General features: G+C 36.4%; 1 protein-coding gene across 1 annotated transcript in view; it reads left to right on the top strand.

Annotated features, from left to right (window-relative positions):
• The window catches only part of thsd7bb (thrombospondin, type I, domain containing 7Bb), a 138,213-nt gene extending 118,403 nt beyond the window's left edge, over positions 1-19,810 (top strand). Inside the window, exons 9-28 of the mRNA XM_065241018.1 lie at positions 1,050-1,290; positions 2,690-2,805; positions 4,961-5,093; positions 5,267-5,370; positions 5,802-5,993; positions 6,990-7,298; positions 8,144-8,322; positions 11,320-11,483; positions 11,911-12,064; positions 12,147-12,285; positions 13,547-13,662; positions 13,745-13,859; positions 15,181-15,326; positions 15,492-15,666; positions 15,748-15,921; positions 17,250-17,345; positions 18,207-18,289; positions 18,392-18,584; positions 18,739-18,826; positions 19,194-19,810. Of these exons, the coding sequence (XP_065097090.1) occupies positions 1,050-1,290; positions 2,690-2,805; positions 4,961-5,093; positions 5,267-5,370; positions 5,802-5,993; positions 6,990-7,298; positions 8,144-8,322; positions 11,320-11,483; positions 11,911-12,064; positions 12,147-12,285; positions 13,547-13,662; positions 13,745-13,859; positions 15,181-15,326; positions 15,492-15,666; positions 15,748-15,921; positions 17,250-17,345; positions 18,207-18,289; positions 18,392-18,584; positions 18,739-18,826; positions 19,194-19,263 (2,987 nt within the window). The 3' untranslated portion in view covers positions 19,264-19,810. The remainder of the gene's footprint in view (positions 1-1,049; positions 1,291-2,689; positions 2,806-4,960; positions 5,094-5,266; positions 5,371-5,801; positions 5,994-6,989; positions 7,299-8,143; positions 8,323-11,319; positions 11,484-11,910; positions 12,065-12,146; positions 12,286-13,546; positions 13,663-13,744; positions 13,860-15,180; positions 15,327-15,491; positions 15,667-15,747; positions 15,922-17,249; positions 17,346-18,206; positions 18,290-18,391; positions 18,585-18,738; positions 18,827-19,193) is intronic.
• Positions 19,811-27,779: the final 7,969 nt, after the last annotated feature.

The raw sequence follows: 27,779 nt of genomic DNA on the forward strand, positions 1-27,779 counted from the left end.
TTTTCTTCATCATTTATCACAATACTTCCAAAATATATTTTTTCCTACTATGGAAGTTAATGGTCACTATCTGCTGTGTGTTTACCATCATTTCTCAAAATATCTTCTTTTGTGTTCATCAGAAAAAAGAAATTCATCCAGGTTTAGAACAACATGAGGATGAGTAAATAATGACAGAATTTTCATTTTAAAGTTAACTATTCCTTTAACTCTTTCACCGCCAGCGTTTTAAAAAAAAAGTTGCCAGCCAGCGTTTTTCATGATTTTCACCAAAGTTTAATGCCTTCCAGAAAATGTTCTTCTTTAAATATATAAACATACAATATACCAAATGAAAGAACAGACCCTCTGCTTAAAAAAAAAAAAAAAAAAAAAACGTTTCATCCTACCTTCAGTAGTTCTTTTGTAATCAGCTTTTGAATAAGGGTAGGTTTCTGCAAAAACACCACATTTTGAGCAAAAAGCAGAGATAATTCCATTTTTGTGACGGACTTTTCATAGAGATCCCATTCAGAGTGATCTTTAAAACAGACACGGACATGCAGCCGCTTGCCATAGGGCAATACTTCCGGGTTTAAAAAGTTGCGGAAAGACGGAAAATCTCGTCATTGGCTGGGAAGCGTTTTCTCTTAATTTACGAGATATCTCATCAAGGCAGTGAAAGAGTTAATATAAGTAAATATTTCAATAATTTAATAGCACATTTGCATGTTTAAAAACATTTATTTTTTGTTTGTTTAAAAGTTTTTATCTGTAGTATTTTACATTGTTATTATTACCACTATTGGATTACTTATTTATGATTTAATTGCAATTTATTTATTTTTCATCAACTCACAATCTCCCTGCGGTGGTTTGTGAACCCTAGTTTGAGAGACCCTTCTATAATAAATCAATGTTTACTTATAATGTCTTTAAACATGAAGTAAATTTCAAAATGTCAAAATTATACATAAGTATACAGTAGTAGAAGCCTACTTTGCTTTGTTTTAAACTGTTATTAAACATAAAAGGAACTAAACAACATATTTCTTTACCGTCGGTTGCAGAAGGTAAGCCATGTTCTTCACGATCTGAGTTGGAGAAGTGGAGACCCTGTGGTACAAACCCTTGCTCAGTTTATTACTGGGATACTTCATCTTGGGAGCCTTGTATGCCAGACTCTATCACAGATGGGAGTGAGAGGAACAGCACAGGCCAGATGGAGAATGAAGACGCCTGCGGCACTGGAGTGCAGATGCGCCAAGTCACCTGCAGAAAAGCTGGCAATGGACATGTTTTACCAAAACGGTAAAGAAACAACTTATATCTTTTACACTAGATTTATTATTTGGACTGTGTATGTTTGTAATGTATTATTGTGTAAACTGATTTAGAATAATATGTGAACCTGTCCAGGCTAAAGTATCATCAGGTTTGATTTCACTTGACATAACGTTAATGCAGTCAATATTAAAGGAAAACACCACAGTTTTTTCAATATTTTACTATGTTCTCACCCTAACTTAGACAGATTTGTACATATCTATCTTTTTCAATGTGTGCACTTAATGTTTGTACAGCGCCTCATGAATGTGTTAGCATTTAGCCTAGCCCCATTCATTCCTTAGGATCCAAACAGGGATGAATTTAGAAGCCACCAAACACTTCCATGTTTTCCCTATTTAAAGACTGTTACATGAGTAGTTACACGAGTAAGCGTGGTGGCACAAAATAAAACATGATTTTTTAAACGGATAAAAAATGAGAACTATATTGTATGGCAAAAGAGCACTTAGTTTGCAGCACTTTGACCTCGGCGCGCAGTAACATCATTACTCCTGACTCCTCCCCCTCTCGCTCAAACTTCCGTCAATATTACTGCACCTGATCGTCTTTCGCAATGCAATATAGTTCTCATTTTTTATCTGCTTAAAAAAGCGCCACCTTTTATTTTGTGCCACCATACTTTACTCATGTAACTACTCATGTAACAGTGTTTAAATAGGGAATGCATGGATGTGTTTGGTGGCTTCAAAATTTATCCCTGTTTGGATCCTAAGGAATGAATGGGGCTAGGCTAAATGCTAACACATTCATGACGTGCTGTGAAAAAATTAATTACACGCATTGAAAAAAGAGAGGCGTGAATAAACTCGTCTAAGTTGAGGTAAGAACATAGTAAAATATTGAAAAACGGTGGTGTTTTCCTTTAATATTGACTGAATAAGGTCATGTCAATGAGATCGAACCTGATTTCATCATTAGATGATGAGACTTTAGCCTGGACAGGTTCACATATTATGTGTTATATCGCTTTAATGTCTCAGTTATATCTAATAGACATCGCTGAGATTAAATTTAAAATTCTTATTTATCTCAGATGTTTTTCCAAAGAACAAGACATTTTATGTCTCACAAAGTCTTTGATCAATAGCCAGAGATTTTAGTATAAAAACATTCTGTCAAGAGCAGATGATCTGAGTTATTATCCACATTTATTTTATTGCACTACATTCTTACTGGGTATTGCAATAACCGTAACAAATTGAGGAAAATAGATCATTTGATAAAGCTTTTACTTTTTCCCTTGAAGTCTGTTTAGCAACTAACAAGCAATAAGACTATCCTCTGGGCTCTCTAATAACCTGAATTGAATGGAATTGAAATGTATTAAATTGTGAGTATTTCTGTACTGATTCTGCTTTAGCTGCCCTGAGTCATCTCGCCCCGAATCGATCCGCTCTTGTGCTCTACCTTGCCAAATTGACTGTGTCGTCACACCTTTTAGTGAATGGAGCCCCTGTCCCACATCATGTTTACCAGGTAAACATACAGTCATCTCTTCTGTACACATTTATGCTTTAAACCCTAACTGGCACGGTGACAAGCGGTAGTTTTCACTTCATTCTCTTTTAGAGCTGAGCTGCAGGTTTGTGCAGTGGATTGTGGGATTGACATTAGAGTGAAGCTTGTGTCAGAAATCTCAAATTTATGCAAATGTGAAATGAAAACACTTGGCGACAGCCAATCACCGTGAGATGCAGCAATGTCTGTCATAACTACTGGTAGATTATCACATCATTGCATGTTGCTATATTTAGTTCCAATTTCAAATTCATCTGTAGGCTGTGGCAGCATTATTTTGAATAGAGGAGACTATTACAAAAATTAACCATGGTTTTATTACAAATACATGAAATACATATAGCTCAGTGGTGGAGCATTGCATGAAAAAGTATGGGAGAGCGGGGCACAACCTAACGCTGTTTGGTTTTGGCTCAATCATTCCAAAAGTATTTGAGTATGATTTATTATATTTTTACGCAAGCAACCCACACATCTCTGCTACAAATGAACATTTAAAGTTTGTTTCTATTACTTACCATTCTTGGACAATTACACCAAACGTGACAGAAGTGCAAACGTTACAACTTACCCCATAGGTGGGGTTCATTGTAACAGGCAGGGGGTTTAGTTGTAACACTTGCTAAAAATTAAGTTTGCAGGCAAATATTTCAATACTATTTTGTCTATATACTTAAAGTGAATATTGTTTATATATTCATTCATCCAGCCCTTTTCTAACAGTAGTTCAATTTTTAATGGATACAAATGTTTAAATATATGAGAAAAGGCAGCACAATTATGACAAAAAAAAATTTTTTTATATGTGACCCAGTCTTTAAAAACCATACTAAAGTCTCAAAATCTAATTCTGAGATAATGAGTATCAAAGTCTGATTTTAGTCATTAATTTCATTATGATTTTAATCTTTGACGTGACCTCATTCAATCAATATTGAAGATATGAACAAAAATAAATTTTATAAATTTTGACTCACAATTTTTAAAAAGACAGGCACATTTATTTTGTTGGCAGCCAGCAATCAGTCGTGTGTAGCCTATTTAAAACAACGGCAAGAATTACGCTAACATAAGCGGTTTTCATATTGTAAGTGCTGAGGGGTTAGTTGTAACACAGCGTTACAATTAACCCCGCTGGGTCAAAATATTTTCAAGCCCACCAAAAAAGTTGCTAAGAGCTGCAGACATATTTCAAAACGATGCTATGTTTTAGTCAACAAGACAATGATTAAGATGACATAGCATTGGATTTGGTATCTTACACACCCAGCTTAGACACCGAAAAAAATCATATGATGAAAAAATTTACTTACATGCCACCAAAACACTCGTTCATCAATAACTGTCTGGTAAAACATTATACATTTTCATGAATCTTCTTTTGGCAGCGTGAAAAAATAAGAGAAAAACTAATCCCTCAACCCTGTACAACAATGTAAACAGTCCGTGTTACAATTAACCCCGCGTTAGTTTTTGCCCCGCGCACCCCATCTGACACATGCATAAATTTAAACCCAAAACATGCTGCACTAACCATACTTTGCAAATGGTAATCAATGCATCAAAAAAACATGATTACTACATTTTTACTACACTATAATAAAAACCATGGTTCATTTTCATAAGGGCAGTAACACAAATGATCCACAGAAACAACAAAACACTTGGTAGTTTCTCTTCAAGTTTGTTTAACAATTACGTTTTTGCATTTTGAGTCAGCCCTTACGAAAATTAACCATGTTTTATTTTTATGGTACAAGTGTAGTAATTATGTTTTTTTTTTGTGTGTGTGTATTAACTGCTAATAGCAAAACCATGGTTTTACTACAGTAACCATGGTTTAACTATTAATTTTTTTGGTAAACATGGTTTTACAACAGTTAAAACAAAAAACATGCTTAATTTTCTTAGGGAAACATTTACAGAGTTTTTTAGGTGAGTGAGACAAATGCTAAATAATTTTATATAAATTCACACTGACTGCTATCAACACACATTGCCAAACCTTATAATTACAGGAATGCCTGTTATTTAATATCTTACATTTACAAGAAACTTTCAAAGAATGTTTCAATGAATAGTCAGGCCTGTTTGATCTTCTTCCCTCATCTAGTGAATGAAACGGTCTCAACCCAGTCTCGTCACAGGATCATTATCCAGAAACCTGCTAATGGAGGTCAGGAGTGTCCAGACACTCTTTATGAGGAGAGAGAATGTGAGCCGCCTCCTCTGTGTCCTGTTTACAGGTAAAAAAAACTCTTTCCAGTCCAATACAAACATGATCAGGGAAAACATAAACACTTGTGTCCATGCAGTACATCATACTGATATAAACTACCACTAGATTTATAATTATTACTAATTTTTTATGATATAACTGGACATAAGCCAAACCCCAGCACATGTTGTTTTCTGGCAGATGGCAGACCCACCGCTGGCATCAGTGCATTCTGGTACCTGATTCGGTGAGACATGCTGTGGGCGGACCCACAGAGCCATGCGGGATTGGCTTAGAGTTAAGAGGTAGGTAACAGATTTATTGTTTTCTACGTGAGATTTGACTACCTGAAGGAATTCCCTTCTGTGTATAGGCAGTTGTAAAAATGCATCTTTTAGCACTGCTTGGACATTTCAGTCCACTTTAAATCTCCTGCTGGGACATGTAAATTAAAAGGCCTCTTACTGCACAGCAGGTATCCCTTCAAAGTGAGTTTCAGCATCCAGAAAACCTACAGTAACCCAGGCAACTGAAATTTGGGTACCAGCATGTTAAAATCTGAGAGGTTGGCTCAGTGTTTGGGACCAAATTCTGTATAATTTTTTGGAAAAGCTGGACAGACGGGCATGAAGTCAGTTTCAAGAAAATGTATTAGTTCTTTGAGCATGTTGGGTTACGTTCATGAATTTTGTCTCTCTCACCCTCTGTTTATTTCATATCACCTTCCCATTTGAAGACGTTACTTGTGTCGGTGCGGATGACGCTGCAGCAGATATTGCCGACTGTATGAGGTGGGCAGGTGTGATGCCCGTACAGGTGAGGGAGTGCCGGGTGGCATGTAAAAACGAATGCACCTTCACTTCCTGGAGCAGATTTACCCAATGCCAAGGCTGTGGTAGTTGGCGTACCCGAAACCGATCCTTGATAGGTACCATTTTTGTACATTCAGGGTCCAGAATTCATTTTAGCCACATTTTTACAATGAAGTATTTTGAATTGTTAGACAAAAGGTATTAACTTAAGTTAAGAATATGATGTTTTTGCTTAAAATATTTTTTGTCCTTTATATTATATTAATATTATGTCCTTTTAAATGCAAATGAGCTGATCTCTGCTCTAAATGGCAGTGCCGTGGTTGGATAGTGCAGATTAAGAGGCAGTATGATCCCCTTCTGACATCACAAGGGGAGCCAAATTTCAATGACCTATTTTTTTACATGCTTGCAGAGAATGGTTAACCAAAACTAAGTTACTGGGTTTATCTTTTATACATTTTCTAGATCGATAGAAGCACCGGGGACCCAATTATAGCAATAGACCCTTTTACAGCTCACGTGATCAAATAGCCTGCGCGCGCATTTGGGCAACAGAAGTGGTGTTATTCCCCATTGGTTCTAACGTGGTAGCAACTCAGAAAGTTTATTAAAACGGTTTCTCAACATCAAAATGTCCCGTTGTTGCGTTTGGTTGCACTAATATAATATACTAATATACGTATATATGTATCTGGCCACTTTATATTTGGCCATCTGCTAACGTCTTTTATCCACTCCACTATAGTACACGGATCTGGTAGCTGTGTTGAAAATGTTGATAAAGTCAATTTTTTAAAAATAACTTACTGTTTGTGTTGCTTCACTGTTGATTCTTACGATACTTCTGTTGCCTAAATGCGCGCGCATACGCTGCCACGTCATCATTGTGTACAAACAGTAAAAGGGTCTATTAAACATAGAAAAAGTCCGCTTTTAATGATACGTCCCCTTTAAATGAAGATACAAGCCAGTTTTTCTCAGATTTGGCACTTGCAGTGGTTAACTTTGGACACTAGTAAAAGGACGACCTGTAAAATGTTTTTAATCCTGCCCTTATCACTTATCTAACTTTTCCTCTTATCTCTCCCCATCCCCACACAAACTGTCAGGTCGCAGTAAAAAGCGCTGGCGTTGCCAACAGCAAGAGTTGTTTCCTCTCCAGGAGAAAGAAGCCTGCCCCTGTTCTGAGTTTTACACCCAACCTCAGGGTCCCTGGTCGCCCTGTTTGCTCCATCCAATAAAACATCAAGCTGGGCATCCTTTCCTCCAAGGAGTTTACCAGGAAGGCCAAAAGGCCGTCCAGGACTGGCAAACTCAGAAAAGGAACAGCGAGTGTGGAGCTGGCAAGCGTTACAGAGCCCTAGCCTGTCTGGATCACAAGGGACGATTGGTGGAACCACAGCTTTGTAGCAGCTCTGGTGATTTATGAGTTTTTATATCGTATAAATATGGTATTATGTATACATATGACTTATTTTCAGATGTCTAGTGTTAAAGGGATAGTTCATCCAAAAATGAAAATGATGTCATTAATGACTCACCCTCATGTTGTTCCAAACTCGTAAGACTTCCATTCATCTTCAGGACACAGTTTAAGATGTTTTAGATTTAGTCTGAGAACTTGCTGACCCTTCATTGAAAATCTATGTACGGTATACTGTCCATGTCCAGAAAGGTAATAAAAACATCATCAAAGTAGTCAATGTGACATCAGTGGGTCAGTTAGAATGTTTTTAAGCATTGAAAATACATTTTGGTCCAAAAATAACAAAAACTACGACTTCATTCAGCATTGTCTTCTCTGTTGTGAAGCGCATGCGCAAGACTAAAGTCACGTGACGCGGATGACGTGTTAGCCTCAGACATGTTTGCAAAGTTTTTTTTTTTAAACTTACAGCATGCTTCTTTGACTGTAAATGAATCCCGTGTGCACAAAAAAAAAACAGCTGGGGCGCACCAGATAACACGTCAGCCACGTCACTGCAATCACGTGACTTTAGTCATGCGCATGCACTTCACAACAGACGCAGAAGAGAAGACAATGCTGTCATTAATGACATTATTTTCATTTTTGGGTGAACTATCCCTTTAAGGAAGGCTTGTATATAGCATGTCCATGACGCAATGTCCAAATCACTTTGGATAAAAGTTAAATGTAATTAAAATACATATTATAAATATTGTCATGCAGAGCCACTGTAAATGAATTTGCGACACAAATGCATTTCAGGCACATTTTAAAATGACATATATGATTTTACAGGTTATGAAGAGGAAGTCTGTCACGTGCCTTGTTCTACAGACTGTAGGTTGAGTGAGTGGTCTAACTGGTCCACCTGCAGCGCCTCTTGTGGTGGAGGTGTGAAAGTTCGCTCTCAGTGGCTACGAGAAAAACCTTTCAATGGAGGCCGACCCTGCCCACAACTCAATAACAAAAATCAGGTGAGAGGCTTTTTTTGTGCATGTGTCTGTGTGATATTTGTCTTTATTGATATTTTTTAATTTGCAAATTATAAAAAATACAAACAATGTACCTTAAATACCTTTTTGCTTGCTAATACAGCTGCTCAATTCATTTAAAGCAGCCATGGGTAAAGAAATGATACATGAATACATGTGTGTTCATGTCTGTATTGTTTTCAAAAATCTTGAACTGTGGATGTGAGTCACGGAGGATGTGGCAGCGTGTGTAAACCTGATTCATTATTCATTTGGCCTGGGTTTTGGTCGCTCCCTAGTCTGCCCTCTTTCATGCCCATCCTCAATGTTTCTCAACCACATTCTGTTCCACTAAGTCAGGATTGTAGAGGACAGAGATCTACAGGGATTGAAGCTCTTATCCCCCTCAGCATTTTGCTGTTTTTTCCTGTATTTCACTTTCTTTATTTTATATTCCATCTGGGCAAGTTGAGTAAAAATGAAAGTTTTATTAAGTCCGCAAGCGTTTCCTTAAGCTCACTTTCACTCATAGAAATAAGACAGTATAACCTAGCTGAAGTACAGACCTTAAAGTTAGTTACTAATGAAAAAAAACTTTATCTATTATTTTTACTTCTTTCCTTTATTTTATTTCTCTTTCCTGTTTTCCCACCATTGTCTTTATTGCGGTTTGGCTGCTGGTCATGCATCGCTGATTTGAATGTCTACAAAGGCTCAGGTGAGTGTATCGTTGTGTATTTGTGTGTGAGTGGGAAGGCACACATTAGCTACGTTTGCATGCAACCAAATAATCTGTTTGTAATCGTATTGATAGCTTAAAGGAAAACACCACCGTTTTTCAATATTTTACTATGTTCTTACCTCAACAAATTAATACATATATATCTTTTTTCAATGCGTACACCTAATCTTTATACAGTGCATCATGAATGTGTTAGCATTTAGCCTAGCCCCATTCATTCCTTAGGATCCAAACAGGGATGAATTTAGAAGCCACCAAACACTTTAGCAAGACTGTTACATGAGTAGTTACATGAGTAAGTATGGTGGCACAAAATAAAACATGGGCGATTTTTTTAAACGGATAAAAATTGAGAACTGTATTGAGAACTGAAGTGCTGCAAACTAAGTGCTCTTCTGCCATACAATATGTTCTCATTTTTTATCCGCTTAAAAATCAACACGTTTTATTTTGTGCCACCATACTTACTCGTGTAACTACTCATGTAACAGTCTTTAAATAGGGAAAACATGGAAGTGTTTTTTGGCTTCTAAATTCATCCCTGTTTGGATCCTAAGGAATGAATGGTGCTAGGCTAAATGCTAACACATTCACGAAGCGCTGTACAAAGATTAAGTGCACACATTGAAAAAAGAGAGGTATGTATTAATTTGTCTAAGTTGGGGTAAGAACATATAAAATTTTGAAAAACGGTGGTGTTGTCCTTTAATCGGATTGTAAAGCCTTCATGTTAACACCTTAATCAATACGATTGAGGTCAATCAGATGCAAGTTTTGATCGTATTGAAAGGGGTGGTGTAGTCCGATATGTGATCCAATCATCAGGTGAAAAGTATGCATGTAAACGCATGAATCGTAGTATTTTATCAATCGGATGCAAAAATACCTTGTGCACTTGCGCAGAACATTTGTGCTAAAGTTCACGTCTTATATTAACCTCTTTTTTACGTATCACAATATTCTCATCACAGAAAACATGCAATAGCAAGGCATTATTAAGGTAATGGGATCACGCACCATACTTCCTGCAGTGTTTGTGTGTACTTTAATAACATTAGGCTACACACTGTAAAAAATGATTTTCAAGAAAAAAATATTTTTATTTTTCTCTTGTTTTTGGTTATAATATCTAAATATTCTTAAATTAAGATGAAAATAAGTCTAGTTTTCAGACCAAAAATATCAAATTTTTAAAAAAATTTAAAAGTAAGCAAATTTTTCTTGAATTAAGTGTTTAGAGTCGTTTTGCTCATCAAGATAAAGGATCTTAATTTAAGAATTTTTAGATATTTTTACTGAAAACAAGACAAAAATACTACGATTTTTTTTTCTTGAAAATAATTTTTTGCAGTGTAGCACATGTATATTTGTAGTAATGGCCAAAATACATTGTACAGGTCAAAATTATCATATTTTATGCAAAAAATCATTAAGTATATTAAGTAATGATCATGTTCCATGAATATATATATTTTAATATATACCATAAATATACCAAAAAAATATTTATCATTAGTAATATGTGTTGCTTAGGACTTCATTTGGATAATTTTTTTTCAATATTTAGATTTTTTCACCCTCAGATTGCATTTTTTCAAATAGTTGTATCTCAGCCAAATATTTTTATATTCTAACAAATATGTTAAATTCTTAACCATATATCAATGGAAATTATTTATTCAGCTTTCAAATGATGTATATATATATATATATATATATATATATATATATATATATATATATATATATGAAAAAATATGCACTGCAAAACATTACTTTCTTACTTTTAGTATTTTTGTCTTGTTTTCAGTAATAAATATAAAAATAAATCTTAAATTAAGATACATTTTCTTAATGAGCAAAATGACCTAGGAAAGTAAGTCTAGTTTTTAGACAAAAAATATAAACTTTAAGTAAGTTAGTGCTTAAAACAAGCTTTTTTCATAAAAGCTTAATCAAGCTTAATCTTGTTTTAAGCACAAATTTGCTTAAATTTTATATTTTTTTGTTTAAAAACTAGACTTATTTTCCTGAGTCATTTTGCTCATCAAGAAAATACATTTTAATTTAAGAATTTGTAGATGTTTGTACTGCAAACAAGACAAAAATACTAAGTAAGAAAGTCATTTTTTACTGTGTGGTTTTGTGGTCCAGGGTCCCATATTATCTTTATTCACACATATACACACAAACTCACATATATGCCTAAACACATACCTGTACGCTTAGTTAAAGACAGTTTTATTGTTTGTTATCAGGTGTCTGAGGTACTGCACTGTTACTCTCAGTGCAGTCAGTATATATGGGACGTGACCTCCTGGTCCATGTGCATCATCCACCCCATAAACACTAACAATGCATCAACCAACACAACACCAGGCCGGCCTATGTGTGGAGAAGGACTACGGACGCGCAAAATCCGGTGAGACTGAAGTCATCAAAATAGTTATTAATAATCCATTATTTCATTAAAGAGAAGTGTTGTCTCTTCGGTGAGTAATAAAAACTTTTATTATGTCTCCTTTGTGGTAGAGCAGCTCGATATATTGTATTGTGTTTTACCACTGTTATTCGATGATAAAACAGATCCTGTGTGCGTCACGCAGCAAAATTGTCTTGTAAGTCAGCGTTCAAAACAGAGCAGAGGTCACAGTAGCGCCAAATAGATTCATGGGGTCATAACTCTGCTTCAAAAGATAAGGGAGGTCATAACTCTGCCCTTCAGACTGAAGTGAAGTCAGAGAGGATAATGGGATAGCACAAGTAGTCAAAACTGAGCATTGAATATTTTTTTATAGTTTCTTTCTCATTGAATAGTTAAAAAAAAAGCTTTTTTCTCTGACTGACAGCTGTGTGAAAATGGGAGGACAGAACCAGAATGAGAGTGTGGACGACTCGCTGTGTGACCAAGAGGAGCAGCCAATCACAGCTGAGACCTGTTTACTGCCTTGCCCCACCCACTGTGTGACCTCAGAATGGAGCCAATGGACCAAATGTTCTGTGGTGAGTTCAACTGATGTATAGACAGATAATGGAGAAATGACCTGTCGTGATCGAATGATTTTAACTAGTTATGTTCCTGTAGGATTGTAACGATGGTGATTTGAGGTGGAGGAGTCGAAGTGTGTTGAGATGGCCAGAAGGAGATCACATCTGCCCTGATCTAAACCAAACTCAAGCCTGTAACAATGTCACCTGTCTTAAATACTCATACGTATATTCAGGTACTGCATTCACAAGATTAACACATCCTGATTCAAAATGCATCCTAGCCACAATATAGCATATTGTGTGGGTCAGATTTCATCATACACTATGAAACTATTTTTGTAATTGGAATTTTTAAAAAATAAATAAGCTTTCCATTGATTTATGGTTTGTTTTGTGATAGGACAATATTTGGACAAGATACAACTATTTCAAGATCTGGAATCTGAAGGTGCAAAAAAAGAGAAAATCACCTTTAAAGTTGTCCAAATGAAGTTCTTAGTAACACATATTACTAATGATAAATACATTTTTATATGGAAATTTATATGGAACTTGATCTTTACTTAACATCCTAATTATTTTTGGCATAAAAAAATTATAATTTTGACCCATACAATGTATTGTTGGCTATTGCTACAAGTATACTGTACCCGTGCGACTGATGATGGTTTTGTGGTCCAGGGTCACAAATGTCCCCAGAATTAAAGTAAATCCTTTTCTAGTGTTACAGTAAATAAGTTGCAATGTGTGGATCGCACAAGGAAAACAGTAAATAACCAGTGGCGGCTCGTGACTGCTCATCCGAGGGGCGCAAATTCTAAATATGTGTTCCGAGTTTCATGTGTGTTGCTTGTGTTTTCAAAATATGTGTTTGTTGCATCATGTGAACCATGTGCATCACGTGTTTTGTCAAAATAAGTGCCTGCTGCACACGTGTGAAAACCGTTTATGATAAAAGAGACGCTCAAGTTCACAAAATACACGCAAGACACTCCCTTAACAGTAAACTCTGATTACGCATGAGATTATGCGAGTATCTGGCAAACGCGAGCGTCTTTTTTATCACAAACCCTTTAGATGCGTCTGCAGCAGGCACTTATTTTGACAAAACACGTGATGCACATAGGATCACTCGACGCGGCAAACACATATTTTGAAATTACGAACCACACACATGATGGGCTACATACATGTTGTGACGAACTTCGCATCGTGCGCCCTCGAAAAAAGAAGTCACCGGCCGCCACTGTAAATAATGTTTAAAATAATATCTGAAAATGCAAGAAATGTTATGTAAGGGTAAACTTAGGGACAGAAAATATCATTACTTTAGTATAAAACTGCTAGTTGTGACATATCAAGTAATAACAAGTCCATGGCAAATCTCTACTACATTCTAAAAAGTGCTCTGTTGTTTCATCCCAAGGTTTGGTTAAATTTGGACAAACTCTGGGTTACATTAACCTAGAAAATAAGTGTGTGTGTGTTTTAAAGACTGGAGTAGCTGTCAGATAGGTGAAAATGCAGTATGCGGCAGGGGGATTAAGACACGACTCCTGAACTGTGTCCGCAGTGACGGAAAGCTGGTGGAACTGAGCATGTGCAAAGAGGTGCTCAATATTTTTTATTAATATACTGAGATTATAAAACTTCACTTACTTTACTTACTTTACTATTTCTTCTCTTTTTTAGTTGGGTCCATCACGAGGAAAGCTGTCTGCCCCCTGTGAGGTGGGCTGTCCTGTAAACTGCCTGCTTACAGAGTGGTCCAACTGGTCAGAATGTTCACACACCTGTGGAAACCAAAGTACAATCTCTATATAACTAATTATTATTATTATTATTAAATTCTTGTGAAGAGGCTCTTTCCGTTTCCCCCGACTGATAATGTTTAAGGTCATGTAAACGTGGAAAACTTTTTTGTTTTGTCGGAGTCGATTGTGTAGTGGACAGTGTTCTGACATATGGTGCAAACGCACTTTCGACGACCCGAGGTCGTATCCCTGCACAAGGTCCTTTGCCAATCCTGTACCCATCTCTCCACCCTATGCTTTCACGTTTTTCCTGACGTACTGTCTTACAAATAAATGCAAAACTGGCCCAAAAAATAACATACATTTTTTTTCTTTTATCCTGGAAAAGTCATAAACGGCTAAAGCAAAATCCGACTGGCACATGTCCCATTATCCCGATATTGCAACACAAACACCTCTCTTGCAGTGTTGTTTATGTGCACTTGTATCAGCGTCTGAAAGATAAACGTCTCAAATGGAAATGAGTTTAAAGCAATGCATAAAAGTCTGTCCTCGACTCGTGCATTTGACAGAGAAACTGAAAAACTTTTACAGGTTTTGCAGACTTGAGAAAAAATAAATAAATATGCAAGTTTAGAAACAAGACATTACACAAATTTAGTTAGTTAAACACATGGATTTTCACACATAAGTCAATGTTAACTTCCCAGACGTCTAGGCTAAAATATGGGCTGTCTGTGAAAATGTAATAGGCGTCTAACAATAGCCCATAAATAATGCTTACATGATGGAATATCATACATTTTGCAAGTTATTTTGGCAAAAATTACCAAATTCAAGTTTATTTTGGCTAGAAGTGGGTTACTCATTACTCATTGCCTACATATTTGGCAACCTAGACGGTGCAATGGCAGCTATCATTACCTGGGTAATTTGAGATGGCACAAACAGTGCATGTCAGGTTAAGTTTAATATTTCGGATTAGGGGTTTTGAACAAATCCCCAACCCTACATATGAACAATAATAGCAGACAAGCATAACTAATAATACGAAAAATGAATGTGGTGTCTTTGAAAAGATAACGCACACGCACACACCTTTGTGATTAAACATTTGTGAGTTCCTTCATGCTCCTTGGAGCTCAACCCCTCCTTCTGTCTATTGTTAGGAGTTTAATTAAAAGCTTTAATCAGTCTCATTTATCTCAATTCAAGGCTCCGTCAGGCCCATGAGTAAACTGTTCCCTGAGCTCTTATTAAATTTAAGCATGCGAACGGCGCTTGCACTTTAATGTGAAATGCACTACCTGTGAATCTGGGAAAACTTTCGCATCTCCATATGCCAACGTTTAGGTACGTCTGTAAAATTTTCAGGTCAGATGACGCGCTCCAGGGTGGTTTTACAGTCTGCTGGAGAGGGAGGTCGTCCGTGTCCGTCTCAGCTCTCACAGACTCGCTCGTGTCCCATCAAACCCTGCTACAGCTGGAGGCTGGGGAACTGGAGTCCATGCAGGGTCGAGGTATTGATTTTGTAAAACCAACTCAGCTGAAACGACAAGCTTAGACCTGAACTAATTTCCATGCTGGTTTGGTGCTAGTCTAGCTGATGGATAGGCATAGCTGTGCTTTTTATCTCCAGAGACAGACGTGTAGCTCAAATTGTCTTTGTATGACTTTCATCACAGGGTGCTGACTGTGGTGAGGGTGTAAGTCGGAGGGAAATGTCCTGTGTTGTGCACTGGGGTTCTCTTTCAGGTCCTCCTCAGCCGGTCCCTGTAGATGACCATTGGTGTGTGGTAAATTCCCAGAGTAAAGGGAGTGAGATTGAGTTACAGCAGCCCTGCGCGATCCCTTGCCCAGGTTTGCATTTGCTGCACACAATTTGGTTAGACATCAGTCTTTGCGATTACTCATTGTCTGCGATTTCATCTTGTACATCAGGCGAATGTCACCTGGCCAAGTGGTCCCCATGGAGTTCATGTCAGCTGCTGTGTTTGGATGGGCGTAGTTTTGAGACGTGGGGTCGACAGGCTCGTTCTAGAGCCGTAGTCACACAGGTGGCGGAGAACCAGGACAGCTGTCCAAGCCAGGTCTATGAAACACAGCCATGCCAAGGTATGTAAAGAAATAACATACGGGGATCTCTCATAGACGTGGAAAACCTGGAATTTAAAATTTGTGGTTTTCAAACCTAGGAAAGCCTTTTAAAGGCAATGGAAATGTTAGATTTCTATAGTGAATGTTAAGAAGTTTATAAACACTTACTCATTCTGTTCTCCACATTTTATAATCATAGCAAACTCATCAAACACAAATTTAACTCTAGGAATTATGTTGTGAAAGCATCCAAAGTATAGATATAATTTGAGAGGAATCAGGGTCTATCAAAAAAATAAAGTTACCGAAAGTTACGTGTTGACCACGAAAGCCGCTTGTTTATGTTGTTAATGCTGAAACCGTCTATAATAATGTATATTATAATGTATATAATAATAATATAGATCATGTATAATAATATATAATACAAAAAATATTATGAAATAAAATATAATCATGTAAATTTTATATATCAACATTGTTATAAACATTATAATTATAGCCTAGTTTTTGATTATAGTGTACGTAATTATTGCGTACATTTAGAAGAAATTGTGATATGAAAGTTTTTGTTGAATCACGATTTGTTTGTGAAAATTTGTGCGTATGCTTGCTTAATGAATGAGACCCATTAAACCCACGAGATTGACCGTTTAGCTGTTTCCACTGTCATTGTCTTTATCAAATATGGGGCTGTTTTATTTACTGTTGGTTAATAGCTTACCAATACCACCATTGTTCGCTCAAACAACTTGATGGAAACGCACCTAATTCGCATTGTTTGTTTTTTGGGGGGGGGAATTTTGAAAAAATTCACTCACGTTTGGATGGAAACCCCGCTATTGTTTAAGAACCCAGCACATGTTTACAAAAGCATTGCCAGATAGACATTTCATAAAAACGGGTGTGTCTAGAAGGAATACAGTAAACGCAGAAATCTCGTGAAGTCTTGTCGAGTGCCGAGTTCTGTTTTTATCCTAACCTAACCCTAAACCCAACATCTCTCAGGATTTAGCCCTAGCAGTATCCCATCTAGCCAGAATCCTAAACCAAACATCTTGCGAGATTTCGGCGTTTGCTGAAGGCTTCTTTCTGTCATGGACGTGCATTTGCAATACGTGCTTAGAAATAGATGTGTTGATGGACAGGTAATGGTAAATCACCAATTATCCACATCTGTTAGTGGAGAGCAGAATACTTGGCGTCCTGTAGATTTGGACAAATGAACACCTGTCTCTCTTCAACAATCTGTTGTTTAGCAGACTGTCAACCTTCTGCAAGACTGAAAACTGTTGTTTATACACTAAACAGTAAATGTACACTCATGTATTTGTGTCTGTTTACAGGTGGGACCTGTCTCAGTTATGAATGGATGACTGGTGAATGGAGGCATAACCGCAGACTGGTGTGGTGTCAGCGCTCTGATGGAGTCAACGTCACGGGTGATTTACATAATTCTTAATCCATTAACAAACAAGCACCTGTCTAAACGCTGCAAAAAAAATGACTTTCTTACATAGTATTTTGTCTTGTTTTCAGTAGAAATATCAAAAAATTCTTAAATTAGGATTCTTTTTCTTGATGAGCAAAATTACCTAAGAAAATAAGTTTAGTTTATAGACAAAAAAATATACAATATAAGTAGATTTAAGCTTAAAACAAGCAAACATTTCTGCCAATGGGGTGAGAAAAAAAAACAAAAAATAAGTTTTCTTTTTTCTTAAACACTTAATTTAAGCAAAATTTTCTCACCCCATTGATAGATAATTTAGCTTGTTTTAAGCACAAATTCACTTAAATTGTATAGTTTTTGTCTAAAATCTAGACTTATTTTCTTAGGTCATTTTTCTCATCAAGAAAATACATCTTGATTTAAGAATTTGTAGATATTTTTACTGAAAACAAGACAAAAATACTAAGTAATTTTTTGCAGTGAATGCATTATTTTTTAACTAATTTGTGACTGCTTCTAAAATGACTTAGTATTGTCTTCTTGTTTTTGGTACAAATATCGAAAAATTCTTTAATCAGGATGCATTTTCTTGATGAGCAAAATGACCTAAGAAAATAAGTCTAGATTTTAGACAAAATATTTTTGGAATTTTTCTTGAATTAATTGTTTAAGAAAAATATATTTTTTATATATTTTATCTATTTTTTTATATTTGTACTTAAAACAAGACAAAAATACTAAGTAAGAAAGTAATTTTTTGCAGTGTTCAGGTTGTTCATTGTGAAAAATTACAAAGCATAGATTAAGATTTTCCCAAAGATTATTCACCTATTTTCTTTCTTTCCATTAGGAGGTTGCATCGCCCAAAACCGGCCCTCTGCAGTGAAACAGTGTCACCCTCCATGTACCAAACCCTTTTCTTTTTGTACACAGGTAATAATAGCTGTCATATGGATACATGTATCATTGAATTCATCACTGAGTAAAGAAATAAACTTTTGCTGAATTCATATACACTATCTTTCCGTCTGTCAGAGTGGAGTTTGTGGTTGTGAGAAGGGCTTCACAGAGGTCATGTCCTCTCATGGTTTTCTGGACTATTGCACCAGAACTCCAGGATTGGATTATAAGAAAGCAGATGTGAAGACCAGCGCAGGACATGTCAGACCAGAACACGCTCGAAACAAGAACCAGATTAATGATTGGGCGCTACAGCCACTTGGACCAGGTATTACAGATTCCCTGTTCATTCCTATTGGATAGGTTATTTGATTGACAGCTACCACTACAAGCTAAATTATAATAGTGTTATATTATGACACAGTGGTTGAAATCCGAGTCAGAATAACACCTTCATGTGATGTCTCTGTTTTGATTGATAGACGGCCGTGTAAAGCTCTGGGTTTATGGACTGATGGCTGCAGGGTTCATCTTGATTCTGCTTCTCATTGTTATGTCCTTCATCTTGTGGTAAGCCTGTTGTTATCGATATTGTTTGGATATTGTTGGCCAATTGGTATGCAGTTTATAGTTTAAGTAAATGTGACCTTGTCTGTGAAATCCAGGTTAAAGTCTCATCTTCTAATTATTTGAGATTTAGTGCATCAACGTTTGATTTCACATTGATTTTTAATATCCATTTTCAGTCAATATAAAGATATCAAGGTTATATTTTTACAGAATGTTCTTTATATTATTTAGGATGATTTTATGTAGAAACCTACTAGGTTGAGAGCTAAATTTTTGATTTAATAGCTAAATTCTGCCCTCTAGTGGTGGACACTGTACATTGTTTCTCCGGTTGTGTGTTAATGATAAATTCTTGTTTGTGTTTCAGTAAAAACCCTGAGGAAAGTCCCAGCAGCACTCCACAGAAGACAATGACTTACGATGATGTGGACATGTGAACTCTCATTAACACAGTGTGTATGCAATACTAAAGCAATCTCAAGTCAGACCACAACACGGATGTTTACAGCACACAAATAGAGCCAGATGACAGAAATTGCTGACAGGAGAATTAAACACAGCGAAAGGAACGTGGTGAATGTTATACCCTGGAAATGGTTTGTTATCATGCATACCATGGTGAGATTCTGTGCGTGTGTGTGTGTGTTTGTATCCTGTGTATGTATGTTTATGTGTGTACGTCAATCATAAAGTTTGTGTAATGCTCTTATTACCGGTATGGATCAACGTGGTTTCATAGAACCTTGCAAAAACCTGAGCATGCAGATTTACAGAAATCGGGCCTGTATGGGGTAGCTTTTGACATTTTTTGGTCAAATTGTATATATCTGTAAGTACTCTCGTTTTGTCACAGTTCTAACATGTTTAAAATCATTTTATAATCACAGAGTCTGTGCAGAATAGGCAAAAGAAACTCACACATTTTGTCTGGACCAACTTAGTGAGAAATTGTCCTTTGAACCTTTAAAGGGATAGTTCATCAAAAAATGAAAATAATGTCATTAATGACTCACCCTCATGTCGTTCCAAACTCGTAAGACATCCGTTCAACTTCAGAACACAGTTTAAGATGTTTTATATTAAGTCCGAGAGCTTATTGACCCTTTATTGAAAATCTATGTACGGTATACTGTCCATGTCCAGAAAGGTAATAAAAACATCAAAGTAGTCCATGTGACATCAGTGGGTCAGTTAAAATGTGTTGAAGCATCGAAAATACATTTTGGTCCAAAAATAACAAAAATTCTACTTTATTCAGCATTGTCTTCTCTTCTGCGTCTGTTGTGAAGCGCATGCACTAGACTAAAGTCACGTGACTGCAGTGACGCGGCTGACGTGTTATCTGGTGCGCCCCAGCTGTTTTTTTTTTGTGGCCGGGCTTCGTTTACAGTCTGAGGGAGACGCACGATGTAAGTTTGGAAAGAAACTTTGCAAACATGTCTGAGGATAACACGTCAGCCATGTCACTGCAGTCACGTGACTTTAGTCTTGCTAAGCGCTTCACAACAGAAGCAGAAGAGTAGACAATGCTGAATTAAGTCATAATTTTTGTTCTTTTCGGGGCCAAAATGTATTTTGGTCTAACTGACGCACTGATGTCACATGGACTACTTTGATGATGTTTTTATTACCTTTCTGGACATGGACAGTATACCGTACATAGATTTTTATTGAAGGGTCAACAAGCTCTCAGACTTAATCTAAAACATCTTAAACTGTGCTCCGAAGATTAACGGAGGTCTTACAAGTTTGGAACGACATGAAGGTGAATCATTAATGACATTATTTTTATTTTTGGGTGAACTATCCCTTTAAAGCTGGGTTTTAGTTATGCACTACATTAGTGCCATTATTATTAGTGCCATATTATTTATTTATTTATTTATTTGAGAAATATCTTTATTGTTTGTATCCTTTTTATTTCACCATAGTCCTAAAGTGTCAATAACTTTGTGTACTTTTATACCTCTAATAAGGAGCTGAAAGAATTCTGTTGACGTGCTCTTTTGTAATGTGTATGCTGTACATATTTTCTATCTGTGTCTTTGAGTGGTTTATAAATAAATCTCAATCTCGCAGTCTTTGATGAAGATAAATGCATTGTTAGATGAGGATCCATAGATGTGTTTTAATAATCTTATATTGGGTTAAACGTGTGAGAAGTTTTTGCTGTTTCACTGTCTGGTTTCACTCTTTAACTTTGCCAGTTCTGGAACAGTGCTGCTGTCATTTCTTATCAGTGTCAAAACACTGGGCCAACTTTGATGGGCCAAGCCCAGACTGTCATATTCCCCTCATGAATTGTTATTAGTATGCACATTAGCAGCAGCAGATGAGATCAAATGAGGGAAACACAGGTGTGATATAACTGCATGAAAACTCATCAGCCAGTAGGTGGCAGTATGACACAGTAAAGGCGATTGACTGAAGTTTGTGAACAAATCAGCACTAACTTAGAGCAGTGGTTCTCAAACTGGGGACCGTGGCAGGATTGTGCTAGGGGGGCCTAGTTTTATGACATTTTATAAAATGCATTAACCTCCTAAGACCCGAGCTTTTGTTTGTCTTCTTTTTTCCAGATTTCTTCCAGCTATTTCGGGTTAGGAAGAACCAATAAATATAATAACCAAATATTTATTTGAACATGAAGCAGTGTAATTGTCCATGTTTGTGTACAACAGGTTCCAGTTACACAGAATTAAGTATTATGGTGCAAACAACAACAAAAAAATTCATGTCCACATATGTGTACACGCCAGGTCTTAGGAGGTTAATTTATCATAAAATTATGTGTAATTAAACCTAAAAAAAATAAAATAATAATAAGGCTACTAACCAATGTAAGGCTACTTAATTTAATATATTTTGTTTAATTCAAATTTTAAGTTTTATAATGTTTTATGTCATACATTTTTATTGGGGGGCCACGAAGTGAAGGAACGTACACAAGGGGGCTGTAGGCTGAAAAAGAGAACCACTGCCTTTGTTATATGCTGATAGCAACATATAAAAGAAGATCAAGGAAAAACTTAAATCTTGTGTCAAAATATATCTGCACAAACCGAAAGTTAGAGATTTTGTCTTTGTACAGTTCTCATCAAAGTAGGAAAAAATTGTATCCATATTCAAGCATTCTGAAGCCATGTGATAACTTTGTATAAAGAACAGAATTAACCTAAAGTTATTATTTAAGGAGTTCGGATGCAAAATCCTCTAAGTGTGTTTTTTGTAAATTTATATTTTTTGTTATCTGTCTCTTATGTTTAGGTTCAGTAATTTCACATTAATGGCAATGAAAAGGTTTTTAGTCAGTAAGTGAAATACCTTATTTTAAACGTGATTCCCTGCAAAACCCTCTTAAGTGCATGTAAGCTTTTTTGGCAAAAATCTACTTCTTTGGACAAGACAAAGTTGCAAAATGAAATATAAACATTGCAAATGGTGAAAGTCAATATAAAAATACAACCGAACCATACATAAGAGGGCAATGTGATGCATTCAGGTCCAACTACTCACAAGGGGCACAAGTTTGTATGTGATCCACAGTTGTGCACTGTGCACTTAGAGGATTTTGCTGAAAAATCACTTTTAACAAATTTTGCAAACAAAGTGATATTTCTGATTAGATTAAGTGGATTCAAAGCGAAGGTATTTGATGATTGTATAATTTGTGCTGAATTCGGTTAATGTCATAATCCTTTTTTGACAAAGATGGCATTTAGAGGGTTTTCCGTTTTCTTAGGTTAAATCTAGTTTTCAAATTTCACATTTAAACTTCATATTGAGTGTTCCTGTAGCTCAGTCATACAGCATTAGCAGTGCAAAAGGTTGTGGGTTTGATCCCAGGGAACACACATAATGATTAAAAAATGCATATCTTGACTTCTTTTTTTCAAGGGCGCACAATTCGAAGTTTATCACAACATGCTTGTAGCCCATCATGTGTGGTTCGTCATTTCAAAATATGTGTTCTGCGCGTCGAGTGATCCTATGTGCATCATGTGTCTTGTCAAACTAAGTGCCCGCTGCCAGATACTTGCATAATCTCATGCGTAATCTGAGTGTACTGTTAAGTCTTGCGTGTATTTTGTGAACGTGAGTGTCCCTTTTATCATAAACGGTTCTGACGCGTGTGCAGCAGGCACTTATTTTGACAAAACACATGGTTCACATGATGCAACAAACACATATTTTGAAAACACAAGCAACACACATGACACTTCGAACACATATTTTGAATTTGCGCCCCATGGATGAGCAGTCACGAGCCACTAATGATATCTTATAATGTACTTTAAAAAATATATATATTTTGTTATAAGTCTGATAGAGTTTGGTAAAAATTACATTCTTTAAGATATCTTTTCTTTTAACAGGAGCTTACCTACATCTAGAATAACACTTTGGTCTAGTTTGGCCGGCTAGAACAGTGTGATCCTGTAAAGCCAAATAAAAATTTTGCATGCTGTTAAATCCGTAAATGATAAATGGATTACAGTACGATAAATGAAATCAGCAAATGTGATTGATTTAAAAAGTTGTGGATCGAATCAGATGTTTAAGCGAGTTTTCTTCACAGCGTTCTTTGAGTCAGGTCACTGATAAGACTTTCCAACAGCCCAGATTACGAAATTGGATTCATTGATTTATGAGAAGAGCTAAACAACATTTTACTACTCTCAAAGGGAAATATTGTAGGTTATTTGGACCTTGAATATTTTCGTGCTAGCTATTCAGCCAGAGATCATCAGATTACCCATTATAGGCAAATGGGTGGCCCACCGCAGTATTTATGCATCAAAATGTATTTTGTCTCTTACAATTTGGTTACTGCTGAAGGACGACATTAATTTTACATGTCCATACAGCATCAGAACCTCCATAGACTTTTCACTAAGTATGTGATTGTTTTGAATGTTGTGTTCGTAAGAAAATGTACTATTATAATAGCTTTTAAACAAACTCTTTTCATTCTCCTCCTCTCTCGTATCTTCCCCCTCCTCTCTTCACTATCAGTAGAGAAGTGCATTAGAGAACTCTCGTTCTCGCTCGTGTCTCTGTGCGCTTTATCAGATGAGATAAGAATGAGTGCTGAAGTTCTAATAGGGTTCCAGCCCAGCGGGATTCTTCTCACGTGCACTTTAAACAACAAACACATACATCACTGTGCCGGCAGATCAGCTCCGCACCACAACAACACCAGCACACTCTTATAATCGAGATCCAGGTTTATTGAAAACAACATGTCCACATTTAAAGATGCACTTCACCTACAAATTCTAAACTGAACCTTCATTTACTCATTCTCATGTTGTTTCAAAACTATATTACTTTTTTCTTCTGTGGAACACAAAACTTATATATTTACATATTCTTTTCTTTAATAGTGCTTCCACCAAAAAGTGTTTAAAGTATACGATTGGTACTCTTGTATGCTGTATTTGGTATTGATCTGACCCTTAACAGTAAACTCTGGCAAAGCGAGCATCTTTTTTTATCATAAACCCTTTAGACGTGTCTGCAGCAGGCCCTTATTTTGACAAGACATGTGATGCACAACGGATCACTCGATGCACAGAACACATATTTTGAAATTACGAACCACACACATGACGGGCTACACACATGTTGTGACGAACTTAATATCCAGCGCCCTCGAAAAAAGAAGTCACTGGCTGCCACTGGTAGTGATGCACAGATATATCGTCCTATAATCAGTATGGGCAGATAAAAGCTGCTTTTCCCACTATCGGACATCGGCCAAATTTTTATAAAAACCTGATGATCAGGGTAGATTATATCCTGGCAATCAAAAGGTGTGCTAAAAACGCATGTGATAATTTTGAAATTTGTGACAAAAGTTTGTACACTCTTTACTTCTAGAATTTTATGACATAATACTTCGACAAAAAAAGTGAAAAGCAAAACTATAGGTAGATGTGATTCTACCTATAATTGGGGGGGTCTCCCTTGGGAGACATGTGATGGTGCCAGGGGGGCCAATTTTTATGACATTTTATAAAAATACAATAATTATCATAAATTTTGTGTAATTAAACCTCAAAAAAATTATGTTTCTAACTAACAGCAATACATATCATTTAATATGTTTTGTTAAATTCAAATTCGTTTGCAAAAAGTTTGAGAACCACTGTTCTACCCTGCAAAAAATGACTTTCTTACTTAGTATTTTTGTCTTGTTTTCAGTAAAATAAAAAATCTAAAAATTCTTAAATTATGATTTATTTTCTGGATGAGCAAAGAAAATAAGTCTAGTTTTTGGAAAAAAAATATAAAGTTTAAGTAAATTAGTGCTTAAAACAAGCAAACAAATCTGCCAATGGAATAAGAAAAATAATTCTTGAAATAAGTTTACTTTTTCAATTTTTCTTATTCCACTGGCTGATTTTTGGCCTGTTTTAAGCACAAATTTGCTTAAATTTTATATTGTATTTTCTTAGGGCAAAAAGCATCTTAATTTAAGAATTTTTAGATTTTTTTTTACTGAAAACAAGACAAAAATCGAATATCGGTATCGGCACAGATATGTTATATCTGCACTGCAAAAAAGTATTTTCAAGAAAAAAAATCTTAGTGTTTTTGTCTTGTTTTCAGTAAAAATATCTAAAAATTCTTAAATTAAGATGCTTTTTCTTGATGAGCAAAACGACCCAAGAAAATAAGTCTAGTTTTTAGACCAAAAATATCAAATTTAAGGGATTTTGTGCATAAAACAAGAAAAAAAATCTGCCAATGGGGTAAGCTAATTTTTCTTGAAGTTTTCTTGAATTTAGTGTTTAAGAAAAATGTTCAAGATTTTTTGCTTACCCCATTGGCAGATTTTTTTTGCTTGTTTTATGCACAAATTTGCTTACATTTTATTTGTTTTGTTTAAAAACTTGACTTATTTTCTTAGGTCATTTGCCCATCAAGAAAGTACATTAAGAATTTTTAGATATTTCTATCAAGACAAAAAATACTAAGTAAGAAAGTCATTTTTTGCAGTGTGTAGTTGTATGTTTTGGAGACTTTTTTCAGATAGGTTTCCAACTATCCTCGATTTTCTGGTATTCAAACAAATCGTCTGACCTCAAACACCTGACATTGTTGTTAGGTTTGTCAGATTACTCAAACAGCAGTGTTTTGGTAGCATCACAGGGCCATGGTGTTTACACTTTTCAGGAGGATCAATTTACAATTGGCTTACAAATAGTTGTTTCTGCATACAGCTGGGATAACAGAAAGTATTGTGAAAAAAATAGCAAATTTCACCATTAACCATCGACCTGAATTATATGTACTCTATTAAACGGCACAAAACATAAAGAGCAGTCTGCCTTAACAGCAAAGCACTTTCTAGAGGGCAGCTAACCCTCCAAATATTAGTAAACCATTATAAGACGTAAACACAGAAGACGGCCAATAATGAGAGAGCGAGATAAAAGCAAGTGGCAGTGAAGAAAAAAGGAGTGTTGGGAGGAGATAACTCCCGTCTCTTCATTACTCCCTTCTCTCTTCCATTAAAAGCTTTCTCCGGCTCCTCTGCCCCCGGCTGAAGACTCTGGAGAGAAAGTGTAATTGTGCATGGGAAATTAAGTCTGCGACTTGCTACACTATTTAAAATACTGGGTCCCCAAGGGTAAGGAAGTCTGCTATGACACACACACTTTCAACACATGCCCTGGTTCGCACGTATGCACGAGCGATGCGTAAGCAAAACTGCACAGCATGCACAAACAATGTAAGCAGAGCATAAGCGAAACTGCAGCATAACTGCGATGGTGTTTCAGATTCATAGCAGACGATGTCGCATCTCGCCTACTGAGATTGTACAGTATCACTTGTAAACCACTGTTATCCCAAAGTTGGACTGCTTGAACCTTTGGCTAGGCCTCTGGTGGGCTGATTTAAAACCAAAGCCAGTCTTTCAGAAATATCATGAGAGCAAGGATTGTAAAAGTGCATCATAAACATTTTTCTGCAGCAGTCTGACTCATGATGCATGAATGAGAAACCTTTTATCTTGATGACGGATTGCTGCGTTTTCTCCTCCGATCAAATCTTGCATTTGTTCTCAACGGTAATTTAAATCAGTTTGTCTGACGGTGCGCACGGGCCGACATTTTCCCCTTGGGATCAATAATTGTATTGATGACGGTCCGATAGAGGTCGATCAAGCGACGCGTCTCCACAGAGCCGCATCGATTTCATTTTCTGCAATCCTTTCGAATCAGGTGACTGCCAAACTCCATTGTATGTTTCACCTCGTGCCGGACAGGCATTATCAATCACATACAGAGAACGGCCTGTCCGATGAGGGCAAAGTTATGGGCAGACGGTCTGTCTCAGGGACATTGTCCCTGGCCTGTGCTTTTGAGAGATGAGCTTCAGTGTGGTATGCTTTACACAAATGCTGACAGGTTGCAATGGTGTGTTGGCCATAGGCAGACGTGTTCATCCTTTTGATGCTAAACTTATGACATATGTTTTCAAAAGGTAACAGAAGCTTTTGGGTTTTTTTTGGGAGGGTGGTAGTTTCCATAGAGGATGGATAAAGCTCTACCTCTGTTCATTTTTATGTGGGCTTACTTGAACCCTTTCTTTATGGATATGTTGTTGATGCTTTTTATTGATAAATCACTGTGGTCAGTCTATGAGAACCCGGCTTAAAGTCAGTTTTTGTTATATACTGTTTTCTGTATACTGTCATGTCAAAACTGGCGGCCGGTGACTTCTTTTATCGAGGGCGCTCGATGCGAAGTTCGTCACAGCATGTATGTAGCCAGTCATGTGTGTGGTTCGTAATTTCAAAATATGCGTTCTGTGCGTCGAGTGATCCTATGTGCATCACGTGTCTTGTCAAAATAAGGGTTTATGATAAAAGAGACGCTCGCGTTTGCCAGATACTCGCATAATCTCATGCGTAATCAGAGTTTACTGTTAAGGGAGTGTC

Source organism: Paramisgurnus dabryanus, chromosome 14, assembly GCF_030506205.2.
Source record: "Paramisgurnus dabryanus chromosome 14, PD_genome_1.1, whole genome shotgun sequence".
Taxonomy (NCBI): Eukaryota; Metazoa; Chordata; class Actinopteri; order Cypriniformes; family Cobitidae; genus Paramisgurnus; species Paramisgurnus dabryanus.